This window comes from Echinops telfairi, unplaced genomic scaffold (genome assembly GCF_000313985.2).
Source record: "Echinops telfairi isolate 266 unplaced genomic scaffold, ASM31398v2 ScPeMD7_70;HRSCAF=299, whole genome shotgun sequence".
NCBI classification, from domain to species: Eukaryota; Metazoa; Chordata; class Mammalia; order Afrosoricida; family Tenrecidae; genus Echinops; species Echinops telfairi.
The window spans coordinates 44,991,920-45,006,348 of NW_022103968.1; the positions used below are offsets into that span (position 1 = coordinate 44,991,920).

Sequence of the window (14,429 nt, forward strand, 5' to 3'; positions counted from 1 at the left end):
CACTGAAAGTAAAGTGTGTTTATTTTCCCAGTATTTATTGGAATTGAAAAATGACAAACCAAGATATTAATTGTAATTGTTTGAACAAATAATTTTACAAACCATTTAAAGTCTGAATGAATATAGTGATTAAGTCATTAAAATATAGATTGCTCTATTTCTAAATGTATTTTCAGTAGTAGAATATGAAGCGTGGCATATTTTCTAAAAATATTGTCTTCCTATGAACAGAGACATTTTTTTTCTAAAGATAGAAGAAATAAATAATTGATTCCAATTTGTCTTATTTTGCAGAAGATAGGAGAGAAAATATCACTCTGATAAAGAAGATTCTGTATAATATGATCAAAATGTGTATTTTTTTATCTATTTAGGATTATAACAGTGAACCTTACAGAGTTTGAAAGGAAAATCAAAGAAAAATATAAAGCACAATGAATTGTAGATTTAATAGAATTCAGAATCTAATGATAGGTTTCAAAGAATTCAGAAAATAGCACCAACAACATTAGTTGTAGGTCTATCAAATCAGGATTATTTCCCATAATAAAAACACGAGCAAGTCTGAAACTTATAAAGCAAAGCATAATCTATTAAAATATTAAAATATGGTACCATTAATATTCAGCATTTTCAAAAATTGAGGTGGATTCTGAATATATATATATATATATATATATATATATATATATAATAAACAGATGGAACTACAGTTTGTTAAAAATGCACATTTCAAAAGATACCTTAAGTGATCATAGCACTACAAATGTTGTTCTCGGTAAGAACTTCCCACAGATATTTTGTGCTTCAGTTGAGAGGCATACGACATGGTGTTGATGATTACATTTTATCCAAGTAGACAAACTTAGTAAAGTCATAGTTCTACCACAACTGGATGTCCTTGACCAAGTCATGTGGCTTCCTAAGCCTCTCTCTCTCTCCCCCTCCCTCTCTCTATATAACATCTATATCTATATATCTAAACACAGAGAGAATTAATAATATACATAGTGAGAATTTATACATATGTATATATATATACATATATATACATATCAACACAAATCCCACTAACTGCATATTTATAGGTCAATAGATGTACATTTCAGTTATTTTAACAGCAAAATTATGGTATTGGAGGGTTTTGTCCTCTCTTTCTGTTACTCTTTGAAATCATCAGCCTGTCAAGAGAGAGAAATGCAAAGAAACTTTTCAGAAAGTGGCAACTAATTATCTTCAAAAATCACATCATGTCACAGCAGCAAACTACACTTAAGGTGAAGGTGATAAGAAGGAACAAATTAATAGTGACTAAAAAATCACCCATCTGTGAAGAGATTATTAAAGACTGAGACAAATATAACCTCTATATTAACTTGACATGAATTGTTCAGACTTCAAAATATTATTTCTGCTTTTACTTGCCCTTGTTTATTTTTTATCACATCAAAGGAATGTTTGGGGGTTGAATGCATATGTTTTAAAAGACAGTATTATCCAAAAGATTTCTCTTCTAAAAATTGCTTTAGAGTAATTAGCAACAATTGTCCTTGGTAATTTGGTCTTCATACCAGCCAGACTAATTACTTAATGATGCAATAGTCCAAAGTTAATTCAGACTCTCAAATTAGCCAGAGAGATAAAAATACCCGCAATGCCTTAGGTCTTGTCCACACACACCGTAGGGCATTATAATCCTTATCATAACCCTTGCTAGTAATTTAGATACAGGTATTTACAATGTTTTGGTTTATGCTAAACAAATTAACACAAGAACATACATACAAAAGGAGGCTGACTATATGTGTGCATGTGTGTGATGATGTGATTCTAATATTAATATAAGGCATAAGAATAAATGTTGAAATCATTTTTTATGTTTTAAATCAGACACAAGGTGATGAACCCTAATTAGCATACCAAGTTGCCTATTAGTAAGTATTGAAGGGATAATAGAAATGAAAGACTAAAATTTTTTCCCCTAACTTTTTTTCAGTTACATCAGTGAATTACTAGAGTGATTAATAATGACCTTAGCTTTGGAATCTTCTTTAAGAAAACTGTGATAATTTTATACCTGTCTTTGGATTCAAAGAAAGTGTGAAATAATTGACAGTAACAAGTTGTTAAACACTAACTGATGAAACACACATGCAAAATTATATATTCCTAACCTTAATTGTATGTTTTTTTTCTAAACTAAATTCCATGGAAAAATATGTTAATGTGTCACAGATTAAAATTTATTTCACTTAGTTTCATTTTACAGATACTCTTGACTCAAGTCACGGTATTTTCAGTCATCTCATATGCACGGGAAAGCGAGACGATGAATCAGGAAGGCCAGAGAAGAACTGATGTCACTGAACTACAGTGTTAGCAAAGAATATTGAAAGTACTGTCTTGCAGAAAGTATAGCCAAAGTGATCCTCAGAAGAAAGAGCAACAATGCTTCCTCTTACATATTTTGTACATATTTTCGGGAGGGTGCCGTCCTTATACAAAGGACATTATGTGTGGTCAGGTAGAAGGTTAGTGAAAATGAGGAGAATCCTCAAGGGATGGGTTGATACAGTGGTAGTAACGATGGGCTCAAACCTAGTAATAATTGTAAGAATGTCACAGGACTGAGCAGAATTTTCACTATAAGTTATTACATGCTGTCACCAACTTGACAACATCCAGCAACATTATCAATGAAGGAGACAGGATTTGTGTATATATATTTGCCCCATGATTATGTGGGTACAGTGGCATCTTCAATCATCCACACAGACAGAGAAAGACAACCAGATGGGGTAGATTCCAAATCTTAGCGAACCTTCATATCACGGGGTATAACAACTGTTCCTTAGAGTTTCTGAAACTGTAAATCTTTATGAGAAATGACATCCTCATCTTTCTCCTGTAGAGTGGTTTGTAGTTTTGAACCACCAATTTCACAGTTAGCGGCTCAGATTTTAATTGCACCATCAGGATTCCTTGGAAACACATATATATAAAACAATGAAACCAAGAACTACTATGGACCCACCCCTACCAGTAAGTCAATTCCAACTCATAACAACCCTATTCAAGGTTTTTGAAACTGTAAATCTTTATAAGGAGCAATAGCCTCATCTTGCTCCCAGAGAACAGCTGGTGAGTTTGAATTGTTCATCTTATAGTTAACAATTCAATGCTACCCCTCAATGCCACCAGGGAACCATTACTATAGCAGTTACTCAAACAAGTGAAGGATAAACATTTAAGTGAATTTTTGCTTGTTTTCTCAAATGTTGTTTGGTTGATTTTGTTTTGTGGCTTAAGATACTTAGTGTGTAATAGACAAGAGCCGTTCCATGGGGTTTTCTCACCGGCAATGTTCATGGAAACAGATGACCACAGGTCAGTTAAAAGTGCCAATTATCTGGTGACCAAGTACACACTATTTGAACCAATCATGCACCTTCAGCTTCTGATGCTATTTTGAAGTTTAAATAGAGTTTGGATTTAAAATTATGTAATTATGTAAGGGTTAATACGAAGAATAAAATGTTCATCGTTACTTTCAAGAGGGGGAAATTAGATCAAGTACACATGTTTACTTTAACACAGATGTTATGATTTTGATATCAGAGAGATGAGATTGTCTCAGTTCAGCATAGGGAAATGTAGTTAGATAAATATATTATTTCAATCATTTGTGAACAGCTTTGAAAAAAATATGGACATCTTAAACCAATGTTTTAAATAAAACATTTAACTTTTATATAAATTGTATTACTCCAGTTCACATTGTCCAAATGAGTGAGGAGTTTAGCGTTTGGAGAAATTAAAGACAAATTAATGTGAATAGTTAGTAAAGCCTCCTTGGAAACTAATTTTCAACTAAATTTAAATAATAAGTTGAAAGTGGATGCTTGCAAACTAGACAGGATCTGATTACAAGTAAAATGAATGATAAGAGCAAAGGCCAAGAAATGGAACAATTTATGAGATGTGATGAAACGAATCAGAAGAGTAGGAGGCTTCATTATAGAGAATTTAAAGTAAAGGTTACATACAATAATGATCTGGGTATGGAAAATCTTGGGGGGAAACAATGGAGAATACTTTTTCCCCTTGGAATAATGAAAAATTGCACAATTCTTATCATGATGGTGACACAACTAAAATAGAATTGAAAAACAACAACAATGTATTGAAAAGATTGGAGGAGAGGATTTAGCTACTTAAATCATATAGGAGGTATTGGTGTAAATGGTGTAGTGGACTGTGTGTTGGGTTACTAAACAGAAAGTCAACAGTTCAAAACCACCAATCCCTCTGCCTTAAAAGGTGAGGTTTCCTACTCCCATAAAAACATAGCCCTGAAAAATCCAAGGAGACATTTTCTCCATCTTGTTGGGTCAGTAGGAGTCAGAATGGAGTTTAATCCTGTTTAGAAAAATTAATTAAAAACAAGTACTAGGAGCACTTAAATATGGTACAAGAAGAGATTTTATGATTAGCTTTGTTTCCTAACCTATTTAATTTGACTTGTGGTATATATTCAAATGAAGTTAGCATGCAACGAAAAATTGAATTCTTAGGGTAAAATGTAGATGCTAAAATAAGATTATCTCTATATATTTAAAGCTAATTAAATGGTGAAAAATCAAGCTCTTTCAGTTCCATCAGAAATCTATTATAAAAAATAACTAGTTTAAAACATTTATTGACCAGTAATTTGGACTGTAATACTTAAAAGAAGTCAATGTTATCATTTTAATACACAAATAAGTTGGAAAATCTCAGATTGTATAAAGTAATGTCATCACTTGTTTTAAATAGTAGAATGTTGATCATATTAAATATATATTTAAATAATTAGATTTTAAAAAGTTCCAAGGCTGTTTAATAACAAAAGGCATTATTTTCCCTTATAAAGTAAGATATATACTTTTAAATGTTAAATGCTCATTTTGGAGGGAAAGAGGGCCTTGTAAAATATGAAATACAGCATTAATATTATCTAAAATATACATAGTAGTTTGTTTAGAGGCATGCAAATATTTTCTAACTTAATAAACTATCAAAAACAAATCAATAGAATAGCCAAGGTTTAAAGAAATAGAAATAGTAGTTCTTGTCCATGGTTTGGTTCATAAAGGGAAAACAACACAAATAAAAACAATAAGTAAAAACAATTTCTTATAAAACTATTTATATTGATTTTATAAATATATTTTTAGATCTGAAAAGAAGTGGTCTTTTGCAAGAATTCAGTTGTAATTTATATTTAATACTTATAATGTGCCAGAACTTAAAATAGAGGAAACAAACTTAAAAAGGATATGTTAGGGTCTCAGATGTATATATTCTTTTTTCTCTTACTTAGTATACCCATCTCAGACAATCAAAAGTACAATGAAATGTTCATACCAGAAAAACTAGCCCTGTTGTAAATGTGAATGTGAATTCAGGAATTAGGTTTTCTAACCTAACCAAAAAAAACACCTTATTTTTTCCTTCCCCGAACCAAACCCAAACCCAGCCCCACTGCTGTGACCTGATTCTTGACACACAGTGACTCTATAGGATGGAGCTCATCATCACACAGGCATTCTCTGGCTGTACATCTCAATGAAAGCAGACTGTCAATCTCAATGGACACTGACTGGCACAGCTTTTTCTAGTCCAGTGACTGGTGGTTTCCAACTACTGACATTTTGGCTAGTATTCGACAACTTTAACCACAACGTAAAAATGACTCCCTGCCTCACCCCCTTTTTTGCCTCTAAGAAAGACACATTTCTGAAATTCCCTCACACATTTTAGATGCTATTGAGTTAGTTAGTTTATTGTGCCAATCTGGTCGATAAACACATGTGGGGTTAATTGAAGGGTTGAGGGATAAATGGCTCAGTGAGCCTCACCTTTCTAGTTCTCGGGTCTCTTGCTTTCTGATGGTTGGGCCAGGGTGCAGCTGTCTTAGCCAGTTACCTGCTTTAGCTGGCAAGGCTTACTTCCTGCAAGACATCCCTGAGAAGAAGCCACATGGATCTACTCTGATGCAGCCCTGGGTGCTGGAGCACTCGTGTGGAGACCCCTCCCAGTGCTGAGATATTTGCACATTCAATGACTCAGCTTACCTCCTGCAGTCAGCATCATTGTGTGTGTTTTGTGAGATGGAGGAGGACTTTGTGGATTGGTGTCGGGCATATGAGTTAATGTTGGACTTGTGGGCTTGGGCATCACTGGGTTGGGATGTTTTCTTGATGAGCACTTAACCTTTATAGAAAACTCTCTCTTATACATGCGTTTCTGTGGATTTGTTTCTCTAAAGTACCCAGACTAACACAATATGGTACCTTGGGAGTGGGGTACTGGAAAAACAAATCACAAGATGGAGAGTAGATGATTGACCTCTCCCTCATGGTAGTTTTTTCTTGTCTAGCCAGAGGTCAGATAAAGCCACACTTTACTCAGTTGTATTCTGGGGAAAATATGGGAAGTAGGAAAATAGAAAATTTGTGAGCCCACTTGCTTTCAGCCATTAATATTTGATCTTTAAATGGGTTTAGGCCATGCCTGCAAAGAAAGTTTTGAAAGGATATGCCCCACCCAGGGCTTTGGAGTACTCAGGAAACAATAGTCTTTGTCAGAAGCTGGAAAAAGTCTGGAACCATGAAGAAAACTCCTCTCTGGGACTGAATGTTAATGGGAGCCAGAGAGCAGGCTGAAATGCTTGCTAGGTGACCACCAGGATCTATTTGTTGAGTGGAAGTGGGATTAATGCAGCAATAAAGAAATGCATTGAGTTTGGCCACTGACACCTGTGAACCTGTTATACAAGAAAAAACAGAAGATGAAGAGCCGGCTGACTGGTCTAAATTTCATGACCTAGCACGAGGGGGCTAGGTTAGTTGAGTATTGGTGAGAGTCCATGGTCTAAAGTCAAGGCGACCAATGGGCACCCTGGAGGCTGAGTGAGGCAGCCCACATTGAGTTGACCAGAACCTCACCAGACGGAGATTTTTGAGCCTGTGAACTGGTGCATATTGTTGCTGACTTTATGGATGGCCTGTCCGGATTTGGCTTTGCTTGTGGATGCAGACTTCACAATGTTCCAACTGCAATGAAGTCTCTTCATGTCGAAAAATATGATTGTCTTCTCAGAGAACTGGGTTGATGTAAGTGGGCAGTATATAAATTGGATACCCAAAATTGGGGGATAAAGGCATGAAGTGGTTGGCTTACAAACTTTCATAGGTGGGGGGAAAATTCACAAGATTATAGGATTAAGGTATAGGTGTTATTTAATTGCAATTTTGAGGCTAAAGAATGATGTACAGGTAACAAGTTGGCAAGGGGTGGATTGAGTTAGTTAGTTTATTGTACCAACCTGGCTGATAAACACATATGGGGTTAATTGAAGGGTTGAGGGATAAATGGCTCAGTGAGCCTTGCTTTTCTAGTTCTCAGGTCTCTTGCTTTCTGATGGTCAGACCAGGGTGTGGCTGCCTTAGCAGTTCCCTGCTTCAGCTGGCAAGGCTGACTTCCTGCAAGACATCCCTGAGGAGAAGCCACATGAACCTACCCAGATGCAACCCTGGATGCTGAAGCAGCCGTGTGGAGAGCCCTGCCAGCACTGAGATGTTTGCATGTTCGCTGGCTTGGCTTTCCTCCTGCAGTCGGCATCGTATGTGTTTTGTGAGTTGGAGGAGGGCTTTGTAGATTGGTATTGGACATATGGGTTAATGGGTTAATGTTGGACTTGTGGGCTTGGGCAGCACTGGGTTGGGATGTTTTCTTGATGTGCACTTAACCTTTATATAAAACTCTCTCTTATACATGAGTTTCTGTGGATTTGTTTCTCTAAAGTACCCAGAGTAACACAGCTATTTATTTTAAAATAGTATTTGTTTAAACGTTTCTTGGTACAGTAAATGCCTGGTATAAGAAAAACCAGCTTATAGAGAATTTGAACTTGCCCTTTAATGTCATGTAATATTATCTCACTTTAAGATAAATGAACCAACCCAAACATGAAAATCTGCACATGCAACTTTTAACTCATTTTTCAGGCATCAAGTTTTTGTTTTTCCCCATAAAAGTAAAGCTAAGTAAGAATTGGGTGCACCTGTACCAACTTACCTGTAAATTTTACTTAAAAACACACCGAGTCTTGGATCTCATTTGTAACTTAGGAGTAGCTTATAGTTGTCGTGAGTTAAGGCCATGATTATGGATCAATTATTTTAAATCAGGTATACTGTCTGTTTAATTAAATAAACAAGAAGCATACAAACTTAGCAACTGACCTCGTTGACCGTGGCAAAGTAGTTCTCATGCTTGAACGTTGGTGAATTGTCATTCCTGTCTCTCACCACAATCCGTACTTCATGGTAGATAACAGTGCCAACTTTTTTATTGATGCACTGGACTTTTACCACGATAGAGTGTATGTTCATTGGTGGCTGCAATGTAGAAATAATATGTTCTTTAAAAATAGTTGAAACTGTAACTCCTCATCAACATCAAAATAATTCAATCAATAAAATTATCTATCCATGTATAAGTTGTAATAATGTAATCCTTGATCCCTTTTTGCACTACTTTGAAGATCATTTTATTGTTGAATTCTGTGTCTCAAAGCCTATGGCCTCAGGTATCATAATGCTCATGCTTATAAGTTTGATAAGGAATTTAGTAAGCTATTGTGAAGGAGGAGGAGCTTTGTCAGACACACTAAGGCATCACTCTATAGCAAATAACCAAGAAACAAAGTGAAACAGTTGCAGACAACAATCTTGGAACAGAGGATCAAAAAGGAAGGAGAGAGAATTGAATTGCGCATCCACTAGAAGAAATAATTGAACGAATAAAGTAAGTGAAGACTAACACAGAACACAGTGGCTCCACCAGCTGCTTTGGATCAATCTGCTCATCTTGAAAGAAATCCCTTAGTGACCCTACATGAGAAGCGCAGGAAAGCAACTTCATAACATTATCATAAGAGATGGAGAAACCACAGGGATATATTTTAGATAAGAGAGATGAGTGGATAATGATCTTTTTCTCAGGATAGACAATATAGAAAGTTGGGCACATATTCCAAGGATATAGTAATCTGCAGATTAGGGAGGGAACCAGCATGGTACTAGCTGCAGTCCTAAACATCTGCAGTGAGGAGCACACACAACATGGTAGATGAAGAGAATGAGGGTCCCCAACTGTCCAAACTAGCAGTCCACCACTTCTTGAACTTAATTTGGAGCAAGTCCCAACTACTGATTGTGTGGGACAGGAAATTCCAGGGCAATCGTGTCTGCTTGCCAAAGAGGAGTTATTCTGATTGGAGCGAGCAGAGTGTACCCTACTGCCTTGTCATTCCTATCAGATAGTAAATTACAACCCTCGCTCTTCAGTCAGCCTGGTCTGACTATTCAATTATCAGAAGTACAGTTTCATATAATTATTCACCTGATGCTCACCCTCTCCCAACAGCCTGGGAAATAGCACTAACCATACAGCTGTGCATATGTGATCACCTGTAACTCACCCTCAACCCTAACATCAGTCATCAGTGACAGTGGCCACATGCATGCACTTGCCTGAAAGCTGCCTCTGACCTAGTCATGCATTAGCAATTCCCATAGCTCATGTGCACACTTGCCTACCACTAACAGTGTTCCTGATTCTGAGAGAAGTAGGGCCCATAAGACCATGCACACGATCATCCATCATTCACAGTCTCCTTTCCTGACCCAACCAGGTGAGGTAGCTGTGAGAGTGTGTGCACATCAATATGCTGTGTAACACCCTACTGTGCAGAGTGGTCATGACTGCTCTTCTGCGTGCTCAGCCAATACCCATCCACTCCCTTGCCACCACTATAACCCCTCAAAACCCGAGTTTGGACCACAGGACTCCTCAATACCTGCCACGCCCAACACTCTTGCTGTCCCCACCCAACCTGTCATACTAAGAGAGGCAGTTGGCTCTTAGTACTCATCCAATTCACCCTAAAGTACTCTAGGCAAGCATGATAAGAGACTCACATTCATACTCCCAGCTTATACCCTACCCAACTTGAGACACGTCCTAAGCATAACAGTGCTCACAAATTAATGACTAGGATAGCAACCCTGCCTGTCCATCCAAATATATATATATATATATGTATATATATATATATATATACATATCCAGGTAAAGATAAATATGTATATTGTATATGATTGATCAACAACACCTTAATGTCTTAGAGAAAACCAACATCAAATCACACATAGAATCAGGACAAATATGTCAAGCAAGTGACCAAATAAAGGGTCAGAAAAACCTTCCTGATGGAGAAATGGTGGTGGAGGAACTTCATAGAGTCTTCATTGCAACCAGTGTTAAAAAACAAAAGGTATGTGAATTATTGGATGGAAAATCAATTTTCTATGAAAACTCCGCCCAAATAACAATCAAATGCTTTTTACTGTAAAATAATAATTAAGTGTAATTAAAATGTCATTAACAAAAGAATTCAAAAGAGCCATATTTAGGATCACCCAGGAGATCAAGAAAGAAGTGAAAGAAAAAAACCAAAATCTAAAAAAAGTGAGATAAAACTAAAGTAATTTAAGAAAATAATATAAGAATATATAGGCAAAATAAATAGAACATTAGAAAGTATGTGAACATGGCAACTAGAATGATTAAATACAATTTCAGTAATAGCTATCTCAAAAATGAGCATAGGAATAGACTTGAATCAATGAAATAGAGAACCAGTATAAACAGAGGACAAGTCCATAGAAAAGCATTCAAAAAAGAAAAAAAAATACATGTGTTATGTGGACAGCAATCCTATAATTCTATATACCTATCACCAAGAAGAATAGCTTACACATGATAAAAATCTCAAAACAAGAGAATTAAACAAATTAACAAATCTTTAATAAAATTTATTGGCAGAAATCCTCCCTAATTTTATGAGTGAAGAGAAGATATCCACTCAAGTAGTTTTTAAAATCTGTATAGGAAAGACTCCTAGAGAAAGTCACCAAGATACACATGATCAGACTTTCCAAAGCCAAAGACAAAAGTTCTAGAGAGCCCTCAGACTATCGCTCCTAGACTAATGTCTACCTTGAAACTGAAGACGCTCACAGAGGCAACCTTCCAGACAAAAAGTAGACAGGACTATAGAACAAACAAATCTATTTGCAAAGGATGTGCTCCCAGGAAAAGCAAATATACAGGAAAAAAAGTTTGACATTTGCCCAAGACCAAAGGTGAGAAGATAGAGAGTGGCAGGGAAACTGAATAACAGGAACAAGGAATCAAGGGAGGAAATTGAAAAAGTTCTGACACATTGCAGGAATTACAACCAATGACATGAACAATTTGTGCATGAACTACTGATTGAAAAATATGCATTCAAAGTTAAGTTTATACTCAAGTAGAGTAAAACATATAAAACAAAACAAGTATTGGTTATGAGGTGAGATAAATGATAGCACTTAAACACAACCTTATAATACTCATATTTGATGGGTTGAAATAAATTGTCTCTTTTTTTTAATAAATAAGCAATGATATCACCTGGTAGCTTACTTAAAACATTTGTGTCATTGATAGAAATCCTGGTGTAAGAAATTGCATAATTAGCATTTAATTTTATGGAATACTCTATGTTCATAATGAAAAAAGAAAACCCACATAAATACCCTTTTCCATTTTGTTGTCTACTTTACTGGGAACTATGTTCATGGTTAAACAGTTTTCTATTAAAAGTCTTTGGATCACTAATCTTAGTAATAATTTATAATGAGTACATAAGACAACGGGGAAATAGATCTATATACATACATTTATAGGTTTAATATTAAGGTAGCAGATGGACATTGGGCTCCACTCAATACAAGAACACTTTGTTCTATTAACCTGGCATTCTATGATGCTCACCTTCCTGACAAGATTGCTGAAGACAAAGCGGTGCATAAGCAAATGTGGTGCAGAAGGCTGATGGTGCCTGGCTATCAAAAGTTAGAGCATCTGTTGAGGTCTTAAAGACTTGAAGATAAACAAGTGGTCACCTATCTGAGAAGCAACAAAGCTCACATGGAAGAAGCACACTAGCCTGTGTGATCATGAGAGGTGGATAGGATCAGGTATCAGACATCAAAGACCCAGAAATAAAAATTATATCATTGTGAATGAGGGGGAGTGTGGAGTGGAGAGCCCAAACCCATCTGTAGGCAACTGGACACCCCCTTACAGAAGGGTTGTGGGGAGGAGACAAGCCAGTCAGGGTTCAGTATAGCACTGATGAAACATACAACTTTCCTCTAGTTCTTTAATGCTTCCTGCCCCCCACCCACACACACACCACCATCACTATCATGCCCCCAATTCTACCTTACAAATCTTGCTATACCAGAGCATGTACATGTGTACAAATAAGAGCTGGAAACACAGGAATCCAGGACAGATAAACCCCTCAGGACCAATATTGAGAGTAGCCATGCCAGGAAGGTAAGCGGAAGGTCGGGGGGGGGGGGGGGGGGGGGGGCGGTGGAAGGGGAACCAATTACAATGATCAACATATAACCCTCTCCCAGAGGGGTGGACAACAGAAAGAGGGTGAATGGAGACATGGGTCAGTGTAAGACATGAACAAATAATTTATAAATTATCAAGGCTTCATGAGGGAGGGAGAGTGGGGGAAGGAGGGGAAAAACATGAGAAGCTAATACCAAGGGCACAAGTAGAAAGAAAATATTTTGAAAATAATGATGGCAACAAATGTACAAATGTGCTTGACACAATGGATGGATGGAAGGATTGTGATAAGAGTTGTATGAGCCCCAATAAAATGATTTCAAAATATATTTATAATGAGATATTTTAGATTGAAGTTTACTTTCTTTCCCTTCACTAAACCATAAGTTCTGGGTGATGTTTCAGTAGCAATTATATCCCTCCACCCAATAACTAGCACTGTGCTTAAAACAGACAAATTGAACTTCTGCAGATACAGAGCTTAATTTCCAATGTAGTCTCATCACTATCTACTAAGTGCATGATCTAGAGAAAATGACAAAAAATATTTGTCTGGTTTCTCCATCTCTGAAAATGGGGATAATAATTTTACTAATGCCATAGAATTTTGTAAGTATTATATGGCATAGTCTTGTGCCTGGTACACATGAAACAGATTATGGCTAAAAATGATTTTTATTTATAAAATATTAAATTCTTAAAAAGGCAAAACAGTTTAAAGCATGGGCTCTATAAAGATGGACTAATAGATTTGTTTTATAAGTTAAATCATGAAATATGTTAACTAAGTTAATTTAAATATAGCAATCATTAGTGGAAATCCAGTATAATTGCTACTGGTGGCATAATGGTTACGAGTTGGGCTGCGATCTGTAAGACTGCAGTTTACAATGTCCTGGAGGGGCATCCACTCTAAGTAAATAGTTACAGTCTCGGCAACTCACAGGGGTCTACCTGTGCCACAGAGTCCCTATGAGTCTGTATTGACTCGATGGCAGTGAATTTTGTTGATGGTTTATACATGGCTTAATAAGAGAATAAATGGAAGCATCCTTAACATATATTGAAGTGACACATGACTGCTATAATAATTATATAATATTGCTTTTCATTACCAACATTAATGATGGAATCGGAGTGACGTATATAAAATGTGTGAATATCGCAAAATTCAGAAAAGCATATAAATATATTTTATAGCAAGAGATAAGGTTCAAAATATCTCAAATCTGAATAATAAATTACTGGTAATAAGACTCGATTTTCAGTTATACATTAGAACCCCTACACTTATATTTTTTTTAAAAGGTAAATATATTAAATTGCTACAAATATTAGTATAAAATAAAAACTCATTCTATTGACTCAATTCTGACTCAGAACCTCTGGACAGAGTAGAACTGCTCCTGTGGGTTTCAAACGCTATACTTTTTTTTGAAAAGCTATACATTTTAAAAGAGAGCAGAAAGCCTCATTCTTCTCCCACAGAACGATTGGTGGGTTCAAACTTCTGACCTTGTGATTATCCACCCAATGTATAATCACTATGCCACCAAGGTTCCTTGAAATAAAATAAAATGACTAACAGCTGATTGTACATGTGAACAATATAATCAGTCTGCTGGAATGCTAATTAAGTGACAGATGCAAAGATAAGTTAAAGCAGGGACTATTTTAAGGTGCTAGGATGAAAAAATCTAAGCACCTTGAGAAAGAATGAATGTTTAAATTAAAGATGAGAAGGTTGGACAGAATAGCTGTTATGAAGAGATCAAATGAGTCCTTGTATGAGAGAGCAAAACAAAAAAGGGGGAATTAGAAAAAATGATTCCAATGAAAATATTACAATGGAACAAGAGGAAAGTAAAAGGAAATAGAAGAAAGAACTAGGAGGCAAAGGGCAT

General features: G+C 36.0%; 1 protein-coding gene across 1 annotated transcript in view; it reads right to left on the minus strand.

Annotated features, from left to right (window-relative positions):
• The window catches only part of PCDH15 (protocadherin related 15), a 952,716-nt gene that overhangs the window by 576,378 nt on the left and 361,909 nt on the right, over positions 1–14,429 (minus strand). Inside the window, exon 5 of the mRNA XM_045291300.1 lies at positions 8,289–8,444. Within this exon, the coding sequence (XP_045147235.1) occupies positions 8,289–8,444 (156 nt within the window). The remainder of the gene's footprint in view (positions 1–8,288; positions 8,445–14,429) is intronic.